This window comes from Oncorhynchus clarkii, chromosome 3 (genome assembly GCF_045791955.1).
Source record: "Oncorhynchus clarkii lewisi isolate Uvic-CL-2024 chromosome 3, UVic_Ocla_1.0, whole genome shotgun sequence".
NCBI classification, from domain to species: Eukaryota; Metazoa; Chordata; class Actinopteri; order Salmoniformes; family Salmonidae; genus Oncorhynchus; species Oncorhynchus clarkii.
In genome coordinates this window covers 20,379,365-20,403,171 of record NC_092149.1, presented here as the reverse complement: position 1 = coordinate 20,403,171, position 23,807 = coordinate 20,379,365, and the positions used below count along the sequence as shown (strand labels likewise).

The following is a 23,807-nucleotide window of genomic DNA, read 5'->3' as shown; positions in this document are numbered from 1 at the left end:
GTAGAGGTGTTAACCCCGGTGTCCTGGTTAAATTCCCAATCTGTCCCTCATACCATCATGGTCACCTAATAATCCCCAGTTTACAATTGGCTCATTCATCCCCCTCCTCTCCAACTATTCCCCAGGTCGTTGCTGTAAATGAGAATGTGTTCTCAGTCAATTTACCAGGTAAAATAAAACACTCAAAACCCATTGGATGAGAAAGTCAGAGGCCCCCCTGATCTTCTCCTCCAATGTTTTTTTGAAAAGGAGGCTTTATTTAATTGAAATCTTCCTTAAGTATTTTTCCTGTAGACTAGCTGATGATTAATGTTGATGACTACAAACAATTATAGGTTATGTATATTGGTGCTTTCAAGATAACTGGAACCCAGAAAAGAACGAGGTCAAATCATGTCAGTTATTTTCAGGTCGGAAAGTCTGAGCTCTAGAAAGACAGAGTTTCCGACTTGGAATTCCGAGTTGGATGAACGTTCGAAAAGATTTTTCCCAGTCGGATTTCCGAGTTCCCAGTTGTTTTGAACGCGGAATTTAACACAAACATGACAACATGGTTCACTATCTGTATGGGCAATACAAAACTAGGCATCCATTCATTCATGAGACAAATTACATTTTATTTGATTCAATAATCTTTTATTAAAAGGAAATATAATTGATACAAAATATATATCAAATAGTACATACAACATAAGACTACAAAAGTTCACAAAAATGTATAGGGAATTTAAAATATATATACAAAAAATGTATAGCCTAAACAAGTCAATCAATCAATCAAGGATGAGTAGTGGTTATATTATTCATGTGTGAAGGAGTGGAAGCATGATAACACATTCCCTTTAGCTGGAACCTTTGTCTTCTGATAGCCACATAATAATATACAATAGATATGGATGAAGATCAAGGACAGGGTCAGATTAAAGACAATAAAACAATTCAGCATGGGAGGGATTCAAATACTTATCAAATTATTGTGAGTATGTATGGATGGATACATGGTTTTTATTAATACAGTGTACAAGACTTATTCCCAACAGGCCTTTCGGGAAAATGCTTGCAAGGAAAATGTGTACTGTCAAACACAATTCATGGATTACCGGTAAGAATCATGACAATTGAAATACTGAACAAAACCCACACATTTGTCAAAAAATATCAACTCAACTAGGTACATGCTTTGGATTGGATTTCGTCTCTGATTTTTCTACTGGTGTGTTCATATTGGATCATCAGTTATGTTAGGTATACATACTACTATATTTGGTTTAAAGATAATTGCGTAACAGAAATATAAACTCAAAAAAAAAGACATTCGATCTCTGTACAAATTGTACAGTATCACTCAGTATTTGCACTGGGTTCATCTCTAAGTGTTAACTCCTCTAGTGTAGTGAGATGTCCAACCACAACAACTTACATAAGGTCAAGAGCCAGAAATAAGCCTGGTTACTTTGTCCACATATTTCACTGGAGATGAATACGCACATGGAATGACTGTCACACATGTAAAGCATCTGTAGGTAGACAGACAAAAAGTAGGTTATCTGAAAACCATGATTTAGTTCACAAGGCACACTCTTCTAGAAACTGTAGTATAAAAAAAAACACATGCTCCACTCAGATTTACTGGAAATGAAGTTAATGACGAGAGTCAGCAAATTGAAAAATGCTTATGTAACTATTTATAGATATACTGAAAAACACTAATGGAAAAGGAATGAAAAGTAGAGTAGCATACTGATTGTATTGGTAGTGAGAACCTCCTGTCTACTGCAATTACTTTAACTACAGAACTGCTATGCTTGCTTCTCATTGTTTCATGATGGAATTGTCTACATATACATGACATTAACCATTTGAATACAAAAATAAAATAAAAAGAGTTAACCACCACAGCTAGATATTGTTGAAGTTCTGATTGTTTGGTGAAACATTCACGATTTTCAGATTTTCAAGCGCTTAAACTCAGTGTAAAGACTAGTCCAGTGATAGAAAATAAAATAGTTTACATAAATATTGCCAGTGTATATTCGACACACTTTACATATCAATCTACCCTCAGAAAAGTACAGCTTTCATAAGTAAATAAACAATATGTCAACCGAAGTGACTGTTTTACAGCAGGGAAATGCAACTGTTGGTCTGAAGAGCTGCATGATTCTCTAACCTCATTCACCTTGATGTGTCCAGTGATCCAGTCAAGCTGACTGATGTACAGTAGCTACACCTGTTGGGTCGGTCACTGAAGGGAACTCTCTAGGACCTTGGCGGCCCACCTAGTCTCTTCCTTCCCGTCTCTGTGGTGTGAAGGAAAACTCCTGTCCTTTGGATTTTCTCAACTCTCTATACTCCCTCAAGTACTTAATCGATCCACTAATATCACTGATTGTTCCGGGTGTACACATCTGGTATGGTATGACAGGTTAAATCAGTTGCTCATTTGAAAGGAAGAACAGAACAAAAACCAGCAGACACTCAGTCTAGCCCCTGAGGACCAGAGTCACCCATCTTTGTTGGTGTTAAGTATCATAGGAGCCTGCTGGTTGGGCTCAACAGCTGCTGTCCTTGTCCTTTTTCTCCTCTGGTAACTGGCGAACCAGGTGAGGGACGGAGCCTTTCACACTGCCACTGTGGGAGTGGCTTAAAGCCAGGTGCTGTCCACTGGGCATCTGTCTCGTCTCTGATAGTTCACTCCGGGGAGTCATCCTACAAGACAAGTTTGTAAAAAACAACCTGTAAACAGTGGAGCGGACAAAACCTTTTGAAGTACGTATGTGTAGGTCAGAAAGTACTTGGGCAAAACGGTGAAAGTATCTGTCTTTACCTTCCCTCTGGGACTCTGTGGAAGCTCTCTGAGCGGCTGCTAACCTTGCTGGAGCTGCCCTTCTTACTACGTCTCTCTGCCCCCTCTCTCCCCCCAGACAGGGCCTGTCCACTGGGCTGCTTCTCCCTCTCCCTCAGCCTGGAGCCACGGGTGGAGCTGCCCCTCTCCAGCTGCTCCCTGGCGGAGGCCTCAGATGAGCCCCTGGCCTCTGAGAAAGAAGCCTGTCCCCGGATGGCCTCATGGTTGCCCACTGCTGAGGTGCCGTGGTTGCCTGTGGTTGAGGCACCAGTGCTGGTGCCCATGGACTTGGAGATGACCTTGAGTTTGTGGGAGCCGGGGTTGTAGTGGTTCTTCTTGTGCTGGACACGGCTGTTGTGTTTGAGGAAGAACTCACAGGACTCCTGGAGAACTCTGCGGCTCTCACTAATGGGGCTGGATAGAGAAATAGAATTAGAACACAGTAGAATGATATCATCTGCAATCTGTAAATGTTGCATACTGTAAAACCCAAGTTGCTTCTCAAATGGCACCCTATTCCTTATATAATGCACTACTTTTGCCTTAGGGTGCCATTGAGAGACAGGAATTAGTGAAGTGTCCTTACTCTTTCTTCCTGGTCCTGTTGAAGAAGAAGGCCCATTCTGAGCAGGTCTTCTTGCTGCTGACCCAGAACACAGCTGAGATCCCAACCACCAGGGTCATCAGGTATTTAATTAGGAATAGGGACAGGTCTGGACGACCAGACTCTGTAGTCTGAAACACAACATTACAGTGTTATAAACTGTATTATAAACCGGGTGGTTTGAGCCCTGAATGCTGATTGGCTGAAAGCTGTGGTACATCACGTGTATGACATAAAAATACTTTTTACTGTTCTAATTACGTTGGTAACCAGTTTATAATAGTAATAAGACACCTCGGGGGTTTGTGGTATATGGCCAAGCCATTAGCCGTGTAATAATAGACATATACACTACCGGTCAAAGGGTTTTAGAACACCTACACATTCAAGGGTTTGTCTTTATTTGGACTATTTTCTACATTGTAGAATAATAGTGAAGACATCAGAACTATGAAATAACATAATAATAATAATTCTTCTACACCTGCATTGCTTGCTGTTTGGGGTTTTAGGCTGGGTTTCTGTACAGCACTTTGAGATATCAGCTGATGTACGAAGGGCTATAAAAATACATTTGATTTGATTTGAATCATGTAGTAACCAAAATAAAAATCTAAATATATTTCATATTTGAGATTCTTCAAATAGCCACCCTTTGCCTGGATGACAGCTTTGCACACTCTTGGCATTTTCTCAACCAGCTTCATGAGGTAGTTACCTGGAATACATTTCAATTAACAGGTGTGCCTTGTTTAAAGTGAATTTGTGTAATGTCTTTCCTTCTTAATGTGTTTGAGCCAATCAGTTGTGTTGTGACGAGGTAGTGGTGGTATACAGAAGACAGTCCTATTATGGCGAGAAAAGCTCAAATAAACAAAGAGAAACGACAGTCCATCATTCCTTTAAGACATGCAGGTCAGTCAATACGGAAAATGTCAAGAATTTTAAAAGTTTCTTCAAGTATGAGTCGCAAAAACCATCAAGCGCTATGATGAAACTGGCTCTCATGAGGACCGCCACAGGAATGGAAGACCCAGAGTTACCTCTGCTGTAGAGGATAAGTTCATTAGTTCCAGCCTCAGAAATTGCAGCCCAAATAAATGCTTCACAGAGTTCAAGTAACAGACATTTCAACATCAACTGTTCAGATGAGACCTGTGAATTAGGCCTTCATGGTCGAATTGCTGCAAATAAACCACTACTAAAGGACACCAAGAAACACAAGCAATGGACATTAGACCGGTGGAAATATGTCCTTTGGTCTGGAGTCCAAATTAGAGATTTTTAGTTCCAACCGCCGTGTCTTTGTGAGACACGGTGTGGGTGAACGGATGATCTCTGCATGTGTATTTCCCACTGTAAAGCATGGAGGAGGTGGTGTTATGGTGTGGGGGTGCTTTGCTGGTGACACTGTCTGTGATTTATTTAGAATTTAAGGCACACTTAACCAGCATGGCTCCCACAGCATTCTGCAATTATGCGCCATCTGGTTTTGGCTTAGTGGGACTATAATTTGTTTTTCAACAGGACAATGACCCAACACCTCCAGGCTGTGTAAGGGCTATTTTACCAAGAAGGAGAGTGGTGGAGTGCTGCATCAGATGACCTGGCCTCCACAATCTCCCGACCTCAACCAAATTGAGATGGTTTAGGATGAGTCGGACCACAGAGTTAAGGAAAAGCAGCTATGTGGGAACTCCTTCAAGACTGTTGGAAAAGCATTCCAGGTGAAGCTGGTTGAGAGAATTTACATTTGAGTAATTTAGGAGATGCTCTTATACAGAGAGATTCCTCTTAATTATTCCTCTTAAGATAGCTAGGTGGGACAACCACATATCACACAGTAAGTACACCTTTTCTCAATAAAGTAGCTATCAGCAAAGCTAGAAAGAGGGTGGGGGGGTCAAGTGCAATTTTGTTGTTTCAGGAATATTTTATTATTATAAAAAAGAAGAAGAGCTTGGACTGGGCTGAGCAGGAGCTGCCCTTCAATAGGGGTGGGATGGCCAAGAGACCAGAGGTGGCAGAACAGAGTGCTCAGGTTAGGGTGTAGGGCTTGAGCATAGGTAGGGAGAGGCAGTGCTCCGTAGGCAAGCACCATGGTCTTGTAGTGAAAGCGAGCTTCGACTGGAAGCCAGTGGAGTGTGCTGAGGAGTGGGGTGACATGGGAGAACTTGGGAAAGTTGTAAAACCAGGTGGGCTGCAGCGTTCTGAATAAGTTGCAGGGGGTTGATGGCACAAATGGGAAACCCAGCCAACAGGGAGTTGCAGTAGTCCAGACGGGAGAGGACAAGTGCCTGGGTTAGGACCTGCGCCGCTTCCTGTGTGAGATAGGGACATACTCTACGGATGTTGTAGAGTACCACACCCCCTCGTGCCTTATTGCTTAATGATACCATTTCCATTTAAACATCTGCCAAATATAATCATACATTTTACTGTGGCTGAAAGAAGGCCTAAGAAGAGCAATGGTTTTTTAACATCTATTAATGTTAGATTCATTTTGCAGCAGCATATATTCATAGAGATATCAAATTATTATGAAAATGTTCTAGTGCTGAGCTTGTGTTACCTTGTGTGAGCAGGGAATGCTGTACTCCTGGCAACGGTCATTGATCCAGGTGTTTTCCCAGGTGGAGCGCTGGCTCTGTTCATAGATATAACACCCCTGCAGAGTGACCAGGGGCACCAGGTACAGACCACTGAACACCCCAATACGGATCATAAACTTTTTCAGCTTCTCCTGGTTCCTCTCATCGTGCTGGATCACCTGACGCACGTTGTTGAGCGACACGATCCCAGCCAGGAGCAGAGACAGCCCAACCACAACCCCGATACACAGTGGCGCCAGCACAAAGTACCGCAGCGCGTCCAGATCATAGAGCCCCACGAAGCACACCCCGCTGATATTATCTCCCTCCACCTTGTTGAGAGCCAGTAGCATGACGGTTAGTGCTCCGGGGATCCCCCAAGCGACAGAGTGGAACCACACCGCCTTCTTCTCGATGGCCTCGCAGCTCCACTTGGGCCCGGCGGCCAGAAACCAGGTGATGGTGAGGATGACCCACCAGACGATGCCGGCCAGGGAGAAGAAGTAGAGTAGCATGAAGAGTAACGTACAGCCTTTACTCTGGGAGCCCAGCACCACCGTGTCCATGGCAGCCGGGTGCACCGCCTGGGATGAATGAATGAATAAATAGATTAACGGATGAATGACTAATTTTATGTCCCATAGAGAAGTTTGCTAGGAAAATAAGTATACCTGGCATACATATAAAACATCACAATATATAGCTACATGACTTCAGATATCGTCATAAGACATACATCACAAGGCATGGGCTGTATCCCGATGCCACCCTATTCCTTACATACAGTGCATTTGGAAAGTACTCATACCCCTTCACCTTTTCTACATTTTGTTATGTTACAGCCTTATTCTAAAATTGACTAAATTCATTTTTTTACTCAATCTACACACAATACCCCATAATGACAAAGCGAAAAAAGGTTGACATTTTTGCACATTTATTAAAAATGTAAAACAGAAATACGTTATTTACATAAGTATTCAGACCCTTTGCTTTGAGACTTTTTTTTGCTTTGAGACTTTTTTACATTGATCCTCCTTGGAATGTTTTTACAACTTGATTGGAGTCCACCTGTGGTAAATTAAATTGATTGGACATAATTTGGAAAGGCATAGAACTGTCTATATAAGATCCCACAGTTGACAGTGCATGTCAGAGCGAAAACCAAGCCATGAGGTCAAAGGAATTGTCCGTAGAGCTCCCGAGACAGGATTGTGTGGAGACACAGATCTGTGGACGGGTACCAAAACATTTCTGCAGCATTGAAGGTCCCCAATAACACAGTGGCCTCCATCATTCTTAAATTGAAGAAGTTTGGAACCACCAAGACTCTTCCTTGGGCTGACCACGGCCAAACTGAGCAATCGGGGTAGAAGGGCCTTGGTCAGAGAGTTGACCAAGAAACTGATGGTCACTCTGACAGAGCTCCAGCGTTCCTCTGTGGAGATGGGAGAACCTTACAAAAGGACAACCATCTCTGCAGCACTCCACCAATCAGGACTTTATGGTAGAGTGGCCAGACAGACGCCACTCCTCAGTAAAAGGCACATGACAGCCCGCTTGGAATTTGCCAGGAGGCACCTAAAGGACTCTCATACCATGACTAACAAGATTCTCTGGTCTGATGAAACCAAGATTGACCTCTTTGACCTGAATACCAAGCGTCATATCTGGAGGAAACCTGGCACCATCCCTACGGTGAAGCATGGTGGTGGCAGGATCATTCTGTGGAGATGTTTTTCAGTGACAGGGACTGGGAGACTAGTGAAGATCGAGGGAAAGATGAACAGAACAAAGTACAGAGTGATCCTTGATGAAAACCTGCTCCAGAGCGCTCAAGACCTCAGACTGGGGCAAAGGTTCACCTTCCCACAGGACAATGACCCTAAGCACACAGCCAAGACAATGCAGGAGTGGCTTTGGGACAAGTCTCTGAATGTCCGTGAGTGGCCTAGCCAGAGTCCGGACTTGAACCCGGTCGAACATTTCTGGAGAGATCTGAAAATAGCAGTGCAACGACACACCTCATCCAACTTGACAGAGCTTGAGAGGATCTGCGGAGAACAATGGAAGAAACTCCACAAATACAGATGTGCCAAGCTGGTAGCGTCATACCCAAGAAGACTCGGGGCTGTAATCACTCCCAAAGGTGCTTCAACAAAGTACCTAGTAAAGGGTCGGAATACTTATGTAAATGTGATATTTGTATTTCTAATACATTTGCCCCCCAAAAAATTCAAAATTTTTGCTTCATCATTATGGGGTATTGTGTGTAGATTGATGAGGAAAAAATCAATTAAAATCATTTTTGAATAAGACTAATGTAACGAAATGTAGAAAAAGTGGTCTGAATACTTTCCGAATGCACTGTAGTACAATACTCTAGACCAGGGTCCATAGGGCGCTGGGGGCTGGTCTAAAGGAGTGCACAATACAGGGGATTGGTTGCCATTTCAGACACAGACATAAACAGACCTTGTTGCAGGATGCATTGTTCCCCAGCAGGAAGCCGATGAAGTAGATGAGCGACACGAAGCTGTAGCACACGGCGTAGAAGATGATTGGCCGTTCGGGGTAGCGGAAGCGTTTGACGTCGATGAGGAAGGTGAGAAAGGTGAAGAGCGTGGCGCAGAGGCAGACGATGGAGCACACCCCGATGAAGGTCTTGGCGAACTCGATTTCATGGGGCTTGAAGTACATGTTGGAGCAAGGGGGAGCGCAGTCCCCGGCACCCAGGAACGTGGATCCCTGGCCGGGTCGGGTCTTCAGCTGAAGGGGGCACCAGAAGCCCATGTCCCTCTTGGCAGACAGAGAGGTCTTGGGTGTGGTCACTCTGGTTGGTGGCAGGACTGAGCCATCTGGAGAGTAGAGGCAATCTTCCAACCTAGAGGAGAAAAAGTAGGGTAAAGAGTCAAAACCATAACTAAATGGATACCATTTCAAAACTTAGTGCTGATAAATGTAATAATGGTCAACTGGCTGTTAGCAAGCAGTTTATAAACACTTACTATTTGGTCACCTGAAAAATGTCAGGCATGTGCCTTTTCATCTATACAACTTGGCACAGTACAACACGTAACTGATGTTGTGGTTCAGTGAACCTCGCCCACGTTGATGAGTAACCTGGCCTGAGACCTGGAGAATTGAGTTCAACTCAGTCAGTCACATTTACCTGTCGCACTGCAGCTCCGGAGGCCAGGTGATGCCGAAGGTGCTGATGTCCTTCCTGCAGTCTGACCTCACTTTCTCACACAGGTCGCGACATGGCCGGATCACTTTGGTGTCCTCAGTGCATGCTGGGATAAAGGCCTGACACAGGAAGTGATGTACGTCCAGAGAGCAGCGCAGGTTGACCAGCGGCATGAAGGGCTATGGAGACAGAGGGAGGGAAGGGGACAGGGGGAGTGAAAGAGAAAGAGAGAAAGGGAGAGAGAGAAAGAGGGAGAAAGGGAGAGAGAGAGGGAGAAAGAGGGAGAGAGAGAAAGAGGGAGAAAGGGAGAGAGAGAGAGGGAGAAAGAGGGAGAGAGAGAGAGAGCAAAAGATAGACATATATCCATTCAGATTTTTATGGTTCAAGAAATACTAGGACTGCAAAATTCCAGTATCTTTCCCTCAATTCAAAGGTTTTCCAGAAGTCCTGTTTGTAGTTTCTGGATTTCTGTCCTAATTCCAGGAATCTTCCAAACAGGATTTTGGGAAAACCTGGGAAAGTTACCGGAATTTTGCTACCCTAGCAAATACTAGTACCATGTTCCTCCACCTGTAAGGGTGGAGCTGAACAACTGGTCAGGTATGTTTTTAATACAAACAACCAATATTGATTTCAACTAGATTCATCTAGACATCACACCAGTTTGTAATTAAAAAGTCAGTCAACATGAGGTTAATACCGTCACTCACGGCCACAATACAGTCCATGCAGTTCCCTTGCCATGGGCAGATCCAGAAATAGAATAGTTTTATTTTCCTGTACACGTGACTTGGTTGGAAAAGCTAAAAAGGCTACAGTACATAAGAGGCTGTAATGCACTGTATTATGGTGCCACACAAAGGATTCCTTTCACAGGCTGTCTCAGTTTCAACAGATTTGAGTAGAGGGGGGTGGGGGTGGGCATCAGGAAATGACTCTGGGACTATTTGGAAACCAGGAGTCAAGAGGGATGTTGACTGGAATGGGCAGAACTGTTGGGCTTCTGCTCAGTATCCATTCCATCACACTAAAGCTGCTGCTCTGCTCTAGCAACCGTTAAACAGTTCACAGTTATTTCTACCAAAGTATGAATACATATCTTTCCAAAGCATGAATGGTTATTTTTGTCATTGTTGAGTCACGCTTAACAGAGTTTATCCAAATAAACAGATCTTGTCGAAGTAACGACCATATCACAAAATCTTAAGATACCATCTGAAACGACTGCCACAAATCATTCCCAAAACAATTAGAACTGTATCCTTCAAAGGTTACAGACTGTATCATGTTGCCATCTTAATCTAAGGGCCACTTGGTTTGGATCAGATACGCCATGTTATCAAACAGTCCTGTTCAGTTTACAAATGCAGTTATGCAGAAAGAACTATGAATGTTGGAGGCAGTGAATCCAGCCGATGTTTACACTGTATAAGCAACATTTCCCCATCAATCCAACCATCAACACAGGACCAATCTAACAACCACCCTATTCAACGTTCTCTCCCTGACGGTTTCCCCAGCTCCAGGCTGGCTGCAGCCCAGATCTAGACGGGGGCTGGGGAACTGGCTCTCCGACTGTATGAGTCCTTGTTTCACTTCTTTAGGTTCCAAACTCCATCTCAAAGAGCTCTTTTTAGACTACAATCTGCAGTTTCTTGTATTTTTCTGTTTAGAGTGTATTGGAATTGGGGACTCTGTATATCCTCATTCAAAAAGTTTGATCCCTCTACTGTGGATTTCCACACAAGGTCCCTTGACTATGGATAGCAATGACTCAATTAACCTTTTACTACTGCAGTGGGCTAAATCAGGGTCACACAGAGTGTTTCTTGGTAGTCTTAAACAAATATACACCTCACACACATGGTTATGGGCTTTAGAAAAATAAAACACCTGTACCATGTCAGAAATAGAGTTGAAATGTATTAAATAAAAATATTGCATCCCAATATTACACTTTATATATATCACAGAAGACTGAAAAATAACAAAACCGTTTGACATAGAAACACAGGATTTCTGTCAGTAAAAAAAAAAAAAAAGTTTATGAATTATTAAATTATGAAAATATGAATAACATTTCACCCATGAGGCCACTAGATGGCGATTTGGTCATTTGACTGCAGGAAAGGGCTGGCTACGCAATATGGCATCCTAACTTCAAAATGCATTAGCTGAGTTTGTAATGTATACTAAAAATATATACTAGTTTTTCACTCTATTTAGGTCTATTTCCTTACAGGTGCTGAAAGTGTTACCACTAAGCTGCCAAATACTAGAGGAATATTGGCACATTGACATTCGTAACAGGAACAATGCCCCTAAAGGAAAGGGCTAGTCCTCAACCCGGAAAATCCTATCGAATAACACTGAACAGAAGAGCAACAGGAGAGTCAACTTCATAACAATACCTAGATCCCATTATGGCACACTTTCCAACAGGCCATTTGGTCAGATTGTCTGTCAGCAGTAGGTACTGCATGCATCTATTACTATAGATACGACTGGCCTTGCTTTCCACCTGGCTACCCCTACACCGGTCAACAGCTCTGCACCCCCCACAGCAACTTGCCCAAGCCTCCCCATTTCTCCTTCACACAAATCCAGAAATCTGGACCCCTACAAATCAGCTGGGCTAAACAATCTGGACCCTCTCTTTCTAAAATTATCCACCACAATGGTTGCCACCCCTATTACTAGCCTGTTCAACCTCTCGTATCGTCTGAGATCCCTAAAGATTGGAAAGCTGCCGCGGTCATCCCCCTCTTCAAAGGGGGAGACACTCTAGACCCAAACTGCTACAGACCTATATCTATCCTACCCTGCCTTTCTAAGATCTTCAAAAGCCAAGTTAAACAGATCACCGACCATTTCGAATCCCACCTTACCTTCTCTATGCAATCTGGTTTCAGAGCTGGTCATGGGTGCACCTCAGCCACGCTCAAGGTCCTAAACAATATCAAAATTGACAAAAGACAATACTGTGCAGCCGCATCCATCGACCTGGCCAAGGCTTTCGACTCTGTCAATCACCGCATTCTTATCGGCAGACTCAGCACCCTTGGTTTCTCAAATGATTGCCTCGCCTGGTTCACCAACTACTTCTCAGATAGAGTTCAGGGTGTCAAAATCGGAGGGCCTGTTGTCGGGACCTCTGGCAGTCTCTGTGGGGGTGCCACCGGGTTCAATTCTCGGGCCGACTCTCTTCTCTGTATACATCAATGATGTCGCTCTTGCGGCTGGTGATTCTCTGATCCACCTCTACGCAGATGACGCCATTCTGTATACTTCTGGCCCTTCTTTGGACACTGTGTTAACTAACCTCCAGACGAGCTTCAATGCCATACAACTCTCCTTCCGTGGCCTCCAACTGCTCTTAAATGCAAGTAAAACTAAATGCATGTTCTTCAACCGATCGCTGCCCTCACCTGCCCGCCCGCCCAGTATCACTACTCTGGACGTTTCTGAAATCTAAGGGTTTTATCACAGTGAAAAACACTCACCTCCATCCTGCTGGCTGCTATGTCCTGGTCATAGTGCTCCATCATGTTGGGGAAGAAAGTCATGTTGTAGAGCATCCCCAGGCAGCGATGCACCTTGATGGGTTCACAGGTGAATAGACTGTGGGCGTGGCAGCTCCTCGCCCCTATCAGTGCCAGGCACACCCAGACCAGCCTGGATATCATCATGGTGGCAGCCGGTTGCTAGGCAAAATGAATTGTGTATAAACAGCTCTATTTGGTTCAGTGGAGGGATAACTTTATGTTGGAGGCCGAATCACTCTTCATCTACATTCCTCTAGGCTTGCTGGGGTCCTATCCATGGAGACAAAAGGAGTGATGACAGGTAAAACATTCCCATCAGCCACCACGGCATCAGCACGGTGGCATGTTTGGAAATCCCAAGCTTTGAAAAAGAACAGAGAATAATTTATCTGGTGTGTTTTGAAGGGCTAGTATGGAGTTTGGTTCCAAAGCATTAAAGGTCCAATGCAGCATTTTTTTCTCAATTTCAAATCATTTCTGGTTACAATTAAGTACCTTAATGTGATGTTTTCAATTAAAGTGGTCCCCCAAAAAATGAGTAGCTTCTTAGCAAAGACATTTGCTAGGACTGTTTGGGAGTGGTCTCAGTCGGGAGAGGAAAACAAGTCATTGTATTGAATAATTTGTCCTTAACTGATTTGCCTAGTTAAATAAAGGGTACACACAGATAATTCATATTGATCTGAGTGGATTATTGCTAGTGAGAAATACATCTGTCCAGTCTCTTCTGCAGTCGAGAATAGATTATGTGGTGGAATTGCACACTGAATCGCAGACTAATTCAATAACAGCATCAGCTTGTTGATACAGGCTTAAAGCTTTAAGTGTCTTGTGAAGTCTGGTATGTAACAATGTCTGATTGGAGCATGCCACGACATCTAATCTCACACAGGTAATCATTCACAGAAAGCACCGTCTGGAATGCATGCAGTTTGCATTCAATAAGTTTATAATTTGCTGTACTACAGAACATAAATCACTTATTTCACTTTTTGATCTGCTGCAATAGTCCTATGCACTTTTGTATGGTTGTTTTGTTTATGTTTACATGTTTGAGTTGTGGAGAGAATTGCTTTAACAATAAACAAATCAATCAAAACTAATTTAATGATTATTATTATGATTTTACCAAACAATCTAATGTTTTGCTACTGTATCGATTGGCATATAGCGAACCACGTGACTGTTTCTATCATGTTCAGTAGTTTGGAATCGTTTAGCCAACAAAAAACATATTCGATTCGCAAATTAGGCTACTAACAAAAATAGCACTGAGAAAAGGCTACTGAATAGTAAAATGTTTTGACTTGGTTACAAATCACGTACACTCCAGTCAAATTATTGAAAAAAACATCGATTTTTCATTTTTAAAGTAAAAAACAACTACTTCAGAATAAACCCTATTATCAAAGGTTTGAGAAAATTACACTGCAGTTACATGGAATACTGCAGTTACATGGAATAGAATGGGAATATACAGTTCCTTTCTTCATGTTTTTCCCAAATTGGCATTCGGAATCTCCATTTGTTCCCCGTGTCTGGCAGCCAACTTCGGGAAGTGCGACTAGTAAATATCCCTGTTTCAGTGCCTTGGAAAGGGCCTCGATAAGTTTCGAATGTAACATTTATTTAGACAAGGACAGAAAAGTCACAATTACACTTACCCTTTCGTTATTAGTTTATTCTAAATAAAGGTAATCGTTCCATTGCAATCCTTTCGGATTTTGCGACAATGTTTCCAGCGACTTTGAACTATTCTCCGCCTTCTTTCTTTCAGCTCCACATCCTGTCTGTCTCGGTGTTCGATACAACACCCATTACAGTAACAATCCGGGGAAATACTGGCCGTTGTTATATGCAGGTGCTATTATCAAGCGTAGACAGTGTAGCCACAAACATGATGCATTTTATAGTGGTACTATTCCAAGATGGATAGTCCTCGAGCTCAGATAATACATGCATCATAACACTGTATCAATTTTGTACAATTAAATTATGATTTTTCTTAAATTATTATATTTTTCACTGTAAGGGGAGAATTCAAGTTGAACATTAAAGATACAACATTCACATAAAAAGGCTGCAGATGAAATGACAAGGAAATGCAGATCATGGTTGTATTATGTGACTGATTGGATTCACCAGCAGATGGCAGGAATGGTTATAGGAAGCATAGGCCTACAGTGTATCAATTGTAGCCAATTTTGGGGACAAAAATCGGTAACAAAAATCCAAATGTCATGCATAGGATTTAGCCATCATCTTGATGTCTGGTAACATCTTGACACATACATTTGAGAAGTCTTGAGTTGAGACACTTAGCGACTAGATAGTAGGACTATCAGGTTATAAAAACAAATGAGAGGCAGTGCACTACAGTAACTGAAGTCGTGTTTAGGGGGTCACATGTCATCAACACAATAATAGCATACAATCTCGGCTGCATTCTATACCATCTAATTTTGGTCAAAGGTGCTGCCCATTCCTCTTTTCTCAACTGGGGGGGATTGGGTCTGGCAGCATAGCACTTGACTTGCCTTCAGAAAATAAAGATTTACTAGAAAACCTGTAACTTGAAAAACACTTATTTTCACGCTGTCCCATCAGCAGCTGTTTCTTTCACACAAGTAGCCTCCATCATATAAGTGGACGACCACTGCATCCTTCCTGATGGTGCAGAATTAAAGATGCCTGGCTACTCAAACTCCTTGCTCCGATACGCCACGCCCACTAACGTTGGTTTGTAGGAACAATGGAGCTGAATAATTCAGTTTGTCATCAGGCATTAAAGTGATGCTCCAGAACTTTTGGATAATTTCAGACAGTAGTTTTGAATGTAGTGCTCACAAGCCAAAACGGGTACACATTTTTTTGTTTACTATGTAATCCAATGGTGTACTTTGTCATTCATTTCGTAAGACATGTTACATTTTTGCAATTTGTATGAAATGTTATGAATCCACTTCGTACAATATGTTACAAATGTGTTGTGCTTAAGATCCCGGACTGCATCTTTAACTTAATCACACATTAATTTCCCTCTTCTGATTATCCCACTGGATCGTGTCTTGGACTTTATGTCATGTTTTCCCCGTCTATGTCCATCAACCCTATCATGTTTCCTCACCATTCAGACCTAATTGAAATGTCTTAATCAGCGATATCAGACACTTAAAGATATAGAAAGTCATGTCAGAAGCTAGCAGATTCATTACTTACTAACAACAGCTGCAAATTCCAATAAAACATAACGTTTTGAAGTTTACTTTCCTTGCTTTGTCGAACAACACTATCATGAATCTAGCAAATAATTGTTGTGGGGCAGAGTCACGTATTTATGTTGTTTCATAGCAAAAATGTTTAATGGCACGTTTCTCACATTGGCTTTAGCCACGAAGGGAGCAGGCCACCTGCCCCGCAAGTGCAGGGGGTTTCCTAGCAACACCGGCCTCTGGGAGTCAGTCTGCAAAGCACGATACATTCCCATGATTTGTGAATCAGTTTGAATCAGTTCAGAGCGAACAACTAACGCCACAGCCGACAGCTAAAATTACTTAGACAAAATACGATTTCTGCGAATAGGGTGAAGTATCTAGCAAAATAACTACATTATGGCTTTCACTAATCATAAACTATTTACATATAATAGAAATTTCACTACATTTGTGGACACACTTCTTACTTAGCCTACTCAACCTTGAATTAGTCTTGATACCAGGGTGATTAATCATATTTTATATGTTATAAAGTTATAAAAAACATTATCAGAGGAAACAGATAACCAATATTTTAGATTTAATCAGAAGTAACATTATGCTCTGTTGTTGTTTGAAATGAACCTTTGCTCATTTACTTTCAGTGCCATGATAACTCTGCATCATACATTTTCCTTGGGAACTGATGGATTCAACAGGAACTGATGGATTCAACAGAACAGGCTGTTCTCATTGGGATGAATCCAAGATAACTGTCATTGCCCAATACCAGCTTACTAAGTTTCAGCCTCACGGCTAGAGGGTAATGCCAAGAACCCACGCCATAGTCTGTGACAGCTTGTTCATTTAATTTTCCATGTGAAGTTGGGCTGAAGAATTGCTGATGTATTTGAAGTACTAAGCTTTGTGACACCAATGTAGCTTCCTGGAGCAATGTATGAGAACAGCTGCAGCACCTGTTGCTGACAATGGTATGTGGCACTGAATTGTGACATAATCAACTTTGACTGTTCTGTTCCTGAATCATCGACAGTACATTTTCAATGCTGGAAAGAGGGAACGTTTGTATGAGGTACAGTGGCTTGTGAAAGTCTTGGCATGTTTCCTATTTTGTTACCTTACAACCTGGAATTAAAATAGATTTTTGGGGGGTTGTATCATTTGATTTACACAACATGCCTAGCACTTTGAAGATGCAAAATATTTTTTATTGTGAAACAAACAAGAAACAACACAAGAAAACAGAAAACTTGAGCGTGCACAACTATTCATCCCCCAAAAGTCAATACTTTGTAGAGATGCCTTTTGCAGCAATTACAGCTGCAAGTCTCTTAGGTTATGTCTCTATACACTTGGCACATCTAGCCACTGGAATTTTTGCCCATTCTTCAAGGCAAAACTGCTCAAGCTCCTTCAAGTTGGATGGGTTCTGCTGGTGTACAGCAAGACATACCACACATTTTCAATTGGATTGAGGTCTGGACTTTGACTAGGCCATTCCAAGACATTTAAATGTTTCCCCTTAAACCACTCAAGTGTTGCTTCAGCAGTATAATTAGGTTCATTGTCCTGCTGGAATGTGAATCTCCATCCCAGTCTCAAATCTCTGAAGACTGAAACTGTTTTCCCTCAAGAATTTACATTTATTTAGCACCATCCATCATTCCTTCAATTCTGACCAGTTTCCCAGTCCCTGCCGATGAAAAACATCCCCACAGCATGACACTTCCACCACCATGCTTCACTGTGGGGTAGTGTTCTCGGGGTGATGAGAGGTGTTGGGTTTGCACCAAACAGAGCATTTTCCTTGATGGCCAAAAAGCAAAATTTTAGCCTAATCTGACCAGAGTACCTTCTATATGTTTGGGGAGCCTCGCACATGCCTTTTGGCGAACGCCAAATGTGTTTGCTTATTTATTTTTTATTTTAAGCAATGTCTTTTTTATGGCCACTCTGTCGTAAAACACAGCTCTGTGGAGCGTACGGCTTAAAGTGATCCTATGGACAGATACTCCAATCTCCGCTGTGGAGCTTTGCAGCTCCTTCAGAGTTATCTTAGGTCTCTTTGTTGCCTCTGATTAATGCCCTCCTTGCCTGGTCCATGAGTTTTGGTGGGCGGCCCTCTCTTGGCAGGTTTGTTGTGGTACCGTATTCTTTACATTTTTTAATAATGGATTTAATGGTGCCCCGTGGGATGTTCAAAGTTTCTGATATTTTTTTATAACCCAAGCCTGATCTGAACTTCTCAACAACTTTGTCCCTGACGTGTTTGGAGAGCTCCTTGGTCTTCATGGTGCCGCTTGTTTAGTGGTGTTGCAGACTCTGGATCATGTGACACTTAGATTTCACAGGTGGACTTTATTTAACTAATTATGTAACTTCTGAAGGTAATTGAGTGCACCAGATCTAATTTGGGGGCTTCATAGCAAGGGGGGGAATAAATACCGTATGCAGTTTTTTCTTTAAAGAAGTTATTATTTTCATTTCCCTTCACCAATTTGGACTATTTTGTTTATGTCCATTACATGAAATCCAAATAAAAGTCAATTTAAATTACTGGTTGTAATGCAACAAAATAGGAAAAAGCCAAGGGGGATGAATACTTTTGCAAGGCACTGTATGCAGAGAATGTCAGTTCAGGGAGACATTTTCAATCTTCCATCACTGCATCAATCATTGCTCACATGCCTACCCGCTGAACTCATGGCATAAAGCTGTTTCATCATAGTGTCCTTTTCAGTGGGACAGAAAGGGAATAGCGCAGGGTCTGGCTGGGACATAGCTTCAGAAAGTGGCTGGGGCTGGGGAAAAGCTGCCGAGGTTGACAGCCAGGGTGTCTGTTTCTGAGGCTGTGTTGATCTGGCAATGACTCTGAAATCTGCCCATGCACATTACAGAATGACCCCAAATAATTTCCCCAGCGGGCACTTGATGTTCCTCAATCAGAGGCCGTTATACTGTCTCATAGACCCATCACCCATGATTTATCAATGTATACTGAACAAAAATATAAACGCAACATGTAAAGTGTTGGTCCCATGTTTCATGAGATTAAATAAAAAATATGCACAAAAAGTTTATTTTTCTCAAAGTCTATGCACAAATTTGTTTACATCCTTGCATTTCTCCTTTGCCAAGTTAATCCATCCACCTTATAGGTGTGGCATGTCAAGAAGCTGATTAAACAGCATGATCATTACACATGTGGACCTTATGCTGGGGACAATAAAAGGCCACAAACAAATGTGCAGTTTTGTCACACAACACAATGCCACAGATGTCTGAAGTTTTGAGGGAGCGTGCAATTGGCATGCTGACTGCAGTAATATCTACCAAAGCTGTTTCCAGAAAATGTAATGTTAATTTCTCTACCATAAGCCACCTCCAACGTCGGTTTAGAGAATTTGGCAGTACGTCCAACCGGCCTCACAACCACAGACCACGTGTAACCACACCAACCCAGGACCTCCACATCCGGTTTGCACCCCTGCCCAGTCATGTGAAATCCATAGATTAGGGCCTAATTTATTTATTTAAATTGACTGATTTCCCTATATGAGCTGTAACTGTATATTTTTGTTCAGTGTAGTTTGGTGTTTGTATTCCTCCCTAAAACTATAATCAGAAGAAAATGATCACATCTAAATAGTCAGTTCTTAGTTTCGATGATTAATCTACCATGTTGTTATTAAAATGGTGTTAAGCAAAGATCACATTTAACAGAAAGGAACTGTATACACAACAACTTGCTTGTGAGACCCACAGTTGGTCTATGACAAATGTGGCATAACATATTGTTTGTCCAAAGTGATGATTGGTGATCAGTAAAGGCACACATAAACTTGTACAATTCTCTGTTTTCTTTAGAAAATTATATAGATAGCATGCATGGCATCGCTAAAAAGGCCTTGATGTTGAAAATATCTTAAATATATTATTTACTACTCAAATCTGGTCAATCTGTTCAGTGACAAAATCAGTATTGTTAAAGGACAATGTAAAGAGAGGTCCATCTATTGCAAAACTTCCAGATAGCATGCTAGCATTTCCAGGATCTATACCTCTACATCATCACATGGAATTATTGTACCGATGTAACTACAGGGCAACCCTTACTGAGGAATACCTGGGTAATCTGTCCACTAATACATGCACTGATGATAAAAACTTTGACGCATGATACAAGAACAATGGACTCTGAACATTACTCTAAGTCTCCACCTAGGTTTATTTATACAACTGTACAATTCTTTGAAAGATTAAATACAATGTATACTATGTGCTCAACTCTGGTACCAGAGGTCATATTACCTTGAGAAATATCCTGAAGCATTTAGCCTATGAGGTATCTGAGAAGTCTGAGGCGCATGACTGACCTTTAACCTGTTTGTGTGGTTAATACAATGCTAATACAACTCAATTAAATTAAATTGGTGTTAGTCACTCTTTCAACTGGTTACCTTCCTCACAGGACAGCTGTGAACCAACCTGAAACACCAACCAACCTGAGCCAACCACGGTGACAGCATTGGCAATGGTATGATGTAGTAGGGTAAAAATAGAACCTTAACATTATAAGAGGCTCTGGAGAACCACAGTACAACACACAACCTCACACACAGACCAACTGTCCTTCATCTCCAGCCAAAAGCAAGTCCCAGAGAAGCCTATAGATTAGCACATCTAACAGGGAGTTAGTCAACTCTCTCACCTCTCTCTCCACTATGCTCTACACACACAAGATTAACAGTCTAAACAGTGGGGATGTGTATCTGGTAAATGCCCACTGCGATGTAAAGGAGAAGGACCAGGAGAAGAAGGAGTCCTACCAGGCCACTTGGCTGGACTTGGTGATGGAAACGAGACCAGAACAACAGTATGTACATTAGCATGATCGATAGTTTCATCAAATTGAGCTTTTAATCACTGTTCCAGCCAAGTGCTGTTGTTCATGTTCAATGTGTGCCACAAATTCATTATCATCATTCACTAAATTAACACATTTTCACAAAGATTATATTGGTCTTACTAATCATGTGTCTAAGAACAGCAGGACACTTTCAAACGGCTCTTTAAAAAACACTATTGCTTGACTCCAGGACCACATTGTTTGAAAACGACTCCTCGAGAAAGGAGACCTACAAGCAGAAACAGGTGGTTCTTTTCTTGGTCCAGAGAAACCCCAGTCAGAGGATCAAGATGGGCACAAGGGGTGGGATGCTGAAGGAGTACCAGCTGCCGTACAAGAACACTGTGTGCCCATCTTCACTCCCAGCAAAGCCGCCTCACCCAAAGACCTGTACAGATCTCCCTCTCCATCAGAGTACAAGTCTATCATGGAGTTTGAGACGATCGCCAAAGGAGTATGTTCAGATAAACAGGAGATTATTGAAATCACTAAGGACTTGCCTAAAGTCTCCCAACCTATCCGTATTAACTTCAGGGCATCTAGTCTTATATCCCCAACACGTGACTTTTCACACTCCTTCAGGGGTTGAAAAGGAAGAATGAATGCAGGACGTTGGAGGTCAAATCAGAGGAAATTATATCAGCAATGTGTAAATGGGCAAAGGGAAAGGTGAAGGGAATTATTAATTTCTTTATAAAGAGACTTTTAACATAATTCTGGCTCTGAACGTTATGTTGAGGGAGCTGTTAACATGTGGAAAGGATAAAGTGAATTGACAACATTTTCTTGATCAGTATCATAGATATCATGGTCAGTATATTCAACCTAGGAAAGTTTTTTATTGGCAAACCTCATGTAGGACCTCTTAAGGTATTGTCATGGACATTAGCTGGTGCTGCGATACGAGGAAACAGAAGCTAATGTCTCCATCTAGTGGTGAAGCATCAAGATGGAAATGAAAATGCCTTTCCTATACCTACGTGTAACATTTTGACTGGTGTACTGTGATCTGTAATGTAACAAATACATGCAATAATAAAAATGAATCCAAACAAAGGATTTATTTATGGGATCTCATCCCCCACCCATTCAGTATGTATTTTCACAGGTGTGTTTATTTCATTTCATTCACAGACAGACTTGCCTATAGTTGACATCAGTAACAAAATTCTAAAGGTTCTGTGTAATAGAGCCCCACGGTGGAGGTGTTATAATACCCATAAAACATAGTGGTCAAACAGGGAAATGGTTCCAATCGTTTTTCCACAATTTTTCCCATAGGGAAATATGGGCTGTGTTTCATGTAAACTTACCCTGGCAAGACATTTTGAAAACCATGTAAATATCTCTTGGACAAGTTGACTTTTATCAATATATTCACCATTATTTACTCTCAGTTTCGAAAATACTAATTATCATCAAAGTAGACATCATGCAAGACTGCAAATCCCTGCAAGCTCCTGCAGGTCATATCTAGCTGACACCTTTTCTAACAGGTATTGTGCCAATTTAAAACTTGCCCAAGACAGTTGACAGGATTGTCAATTTAAAGAAATGTAGCCAATTTATTAATTACTATATTTAGCTAACATTAGATAGTTAATCCAGAGAATTTTACCTTTGCCTCAAATCTTCAGGCTCATCCAAATTATCATGGTATTTGTAGTTCTTTATGGTAGCCACATGGGGGGGGGGGGGGGGGGGGGGGGGGGGTAAATACAGGCAAATATATTGATAAAAGTCACCTTTACACAGTTGTTAAAATGTCACGTATGCCTACACAAAACACAGCCCTTATTTGAAGTGTTTCTAAATCCCCTACGGGAAAATGAATGGTGGAAAAAATATTGGAACCATTTCCCTTTTTGACCACTAGGTTTTATGGGTATTATGACTCATACTGTGGTACTCTATACTAATTCATTTCTGTGGTAATGTTGTATTTGATAATACAGTTAAACATCTATGCCACAAGGTGGCATCATGAACATACAGTTACTACAGAAAAACAGCTTGGTGTCACACAGTATACACTGAGTGTACAAAACAGTAAGAACACCTGCTCTTTCCATGACAGACTGACCAGGTGAATCGAGGTGACAGCTATGATCTTTTATTGATGTCAGTTGATAAATCAACTTCAATCCGTTTAGATGAAAGTGAGGAAACAGGTTAAATAATAATTTTTAAGCCTTAAGACAATTGAGACATGGATTGTGTATGTGTGATTCAGAGGGTGAAAGGGCAAGACAAAATATTTCAGTGCCTTTAAACTGGGTATGGTAGTACACTGCTGGGTTTTTCACACTCAACAGTTTCCTGTGTGTATCAAGAATGGTCCACCACCCAAAGGACATCCAGGCAGCTTGACACAACTGTGGGAAACATTGGAGTCCACATGGCCCAGCATCCCCGTGGAACACTTTCAACACCTTGTAGAGTCCATGCCTTGATGAATCGAGGCTGTTCTGAGGGCAAAAGGGGGTGTAACTCAATATTAGAAAGGTGTTCCTAATGTTTGTACACTCAGTGTAGTTGCCCCACTCTGCAGAGCACTGCTGTCAAAGTCCAGTCAAATCAATAAAATCTAATTATACATGTCACAAGAGGAATAAAATACAAAATAATGAAGCTATATACAGGCAGTACCAGAAATATAACACTGTGCATGGGTATGAGGTATTTGCATATATGTACATAAAGGCAGGGGTAGAGTGACTAGGCATCACATTAGCAGAAGCTGAAATATCTCTTGAGGTCCCGTCCATGGTCCTACTAGTTCAAGTTCAGTTACAGTTCCACACCTCTGTCCCACCTTCCCACATAGGAACCTTGGGCACCCTGGGCTACTGCTTCAGCCTAGAACCAGCACCCTTGTCTGGGGTGGGGTGAAAAAACTTGTTCCTGG

At 41.8% G+C, this 23,807-nt stretch overlaps 1 protein-coding gene and 1 pseudogene across 2 annotated transcripts; one reads left to right on the top strand and one right to left on the bottom strand.

Annotated features, from left to right (window-relative positions):
- Nucleotides 1–614: 614 nt before the first annotated feature.
- LOC139390706 (frizzled-6-like) lies at nucleotides 615–14,761 on the bottom strand. 2 transcript variants are annotated; one of them, XM_071138022.1, is made up of 8 exons: nucleotides 14,440–14,761; nucleotides 12,734–13,136; nucleotides 9,213–9,409; nucleotides 8,516–8,924; nucleotides 6,022–6,624; nucleotides 3,432–3,580; nucleotides 2,828–3,259; nucleotides 615–2,709 (listed from the first exon to the last, which is right to left on the bottom strand). In XM_071138022.1, exons 2-8 carry the CDS (start codon nucleotides 12,917–12,919, stop codon nucleotides 2,553–2,555), a joined length of 2,133 nt encoding a protein of 710 aa, XP_070994123.1. In that variant the 5' UTR covers nucleotides 12,920–13,136; nucleotides 14,440–14,761; the 3' UTR covers nucleotides 615–2,552. The 2 variants fall into 2 exon arrangements, with proteins under 2 accessions (XP_070994123.1, XP_070994131.1); XM_071138030.1 differs by having other exon boundaries at nucleotides 12,734–13,045; nucleotides 14,440–14,738.
- A 5,848-nt stretch (nucleotides 14,762–20,609) lies between these two features.
- LOC139405812 (telethonin-like) lies at nucleotides 20,610–21,973 on the top strand (annotated as a pseudogene).
- The last annotated feature ends 1,834 nt before the right edge of the window (nucleotides 21,974–23,807 follow it).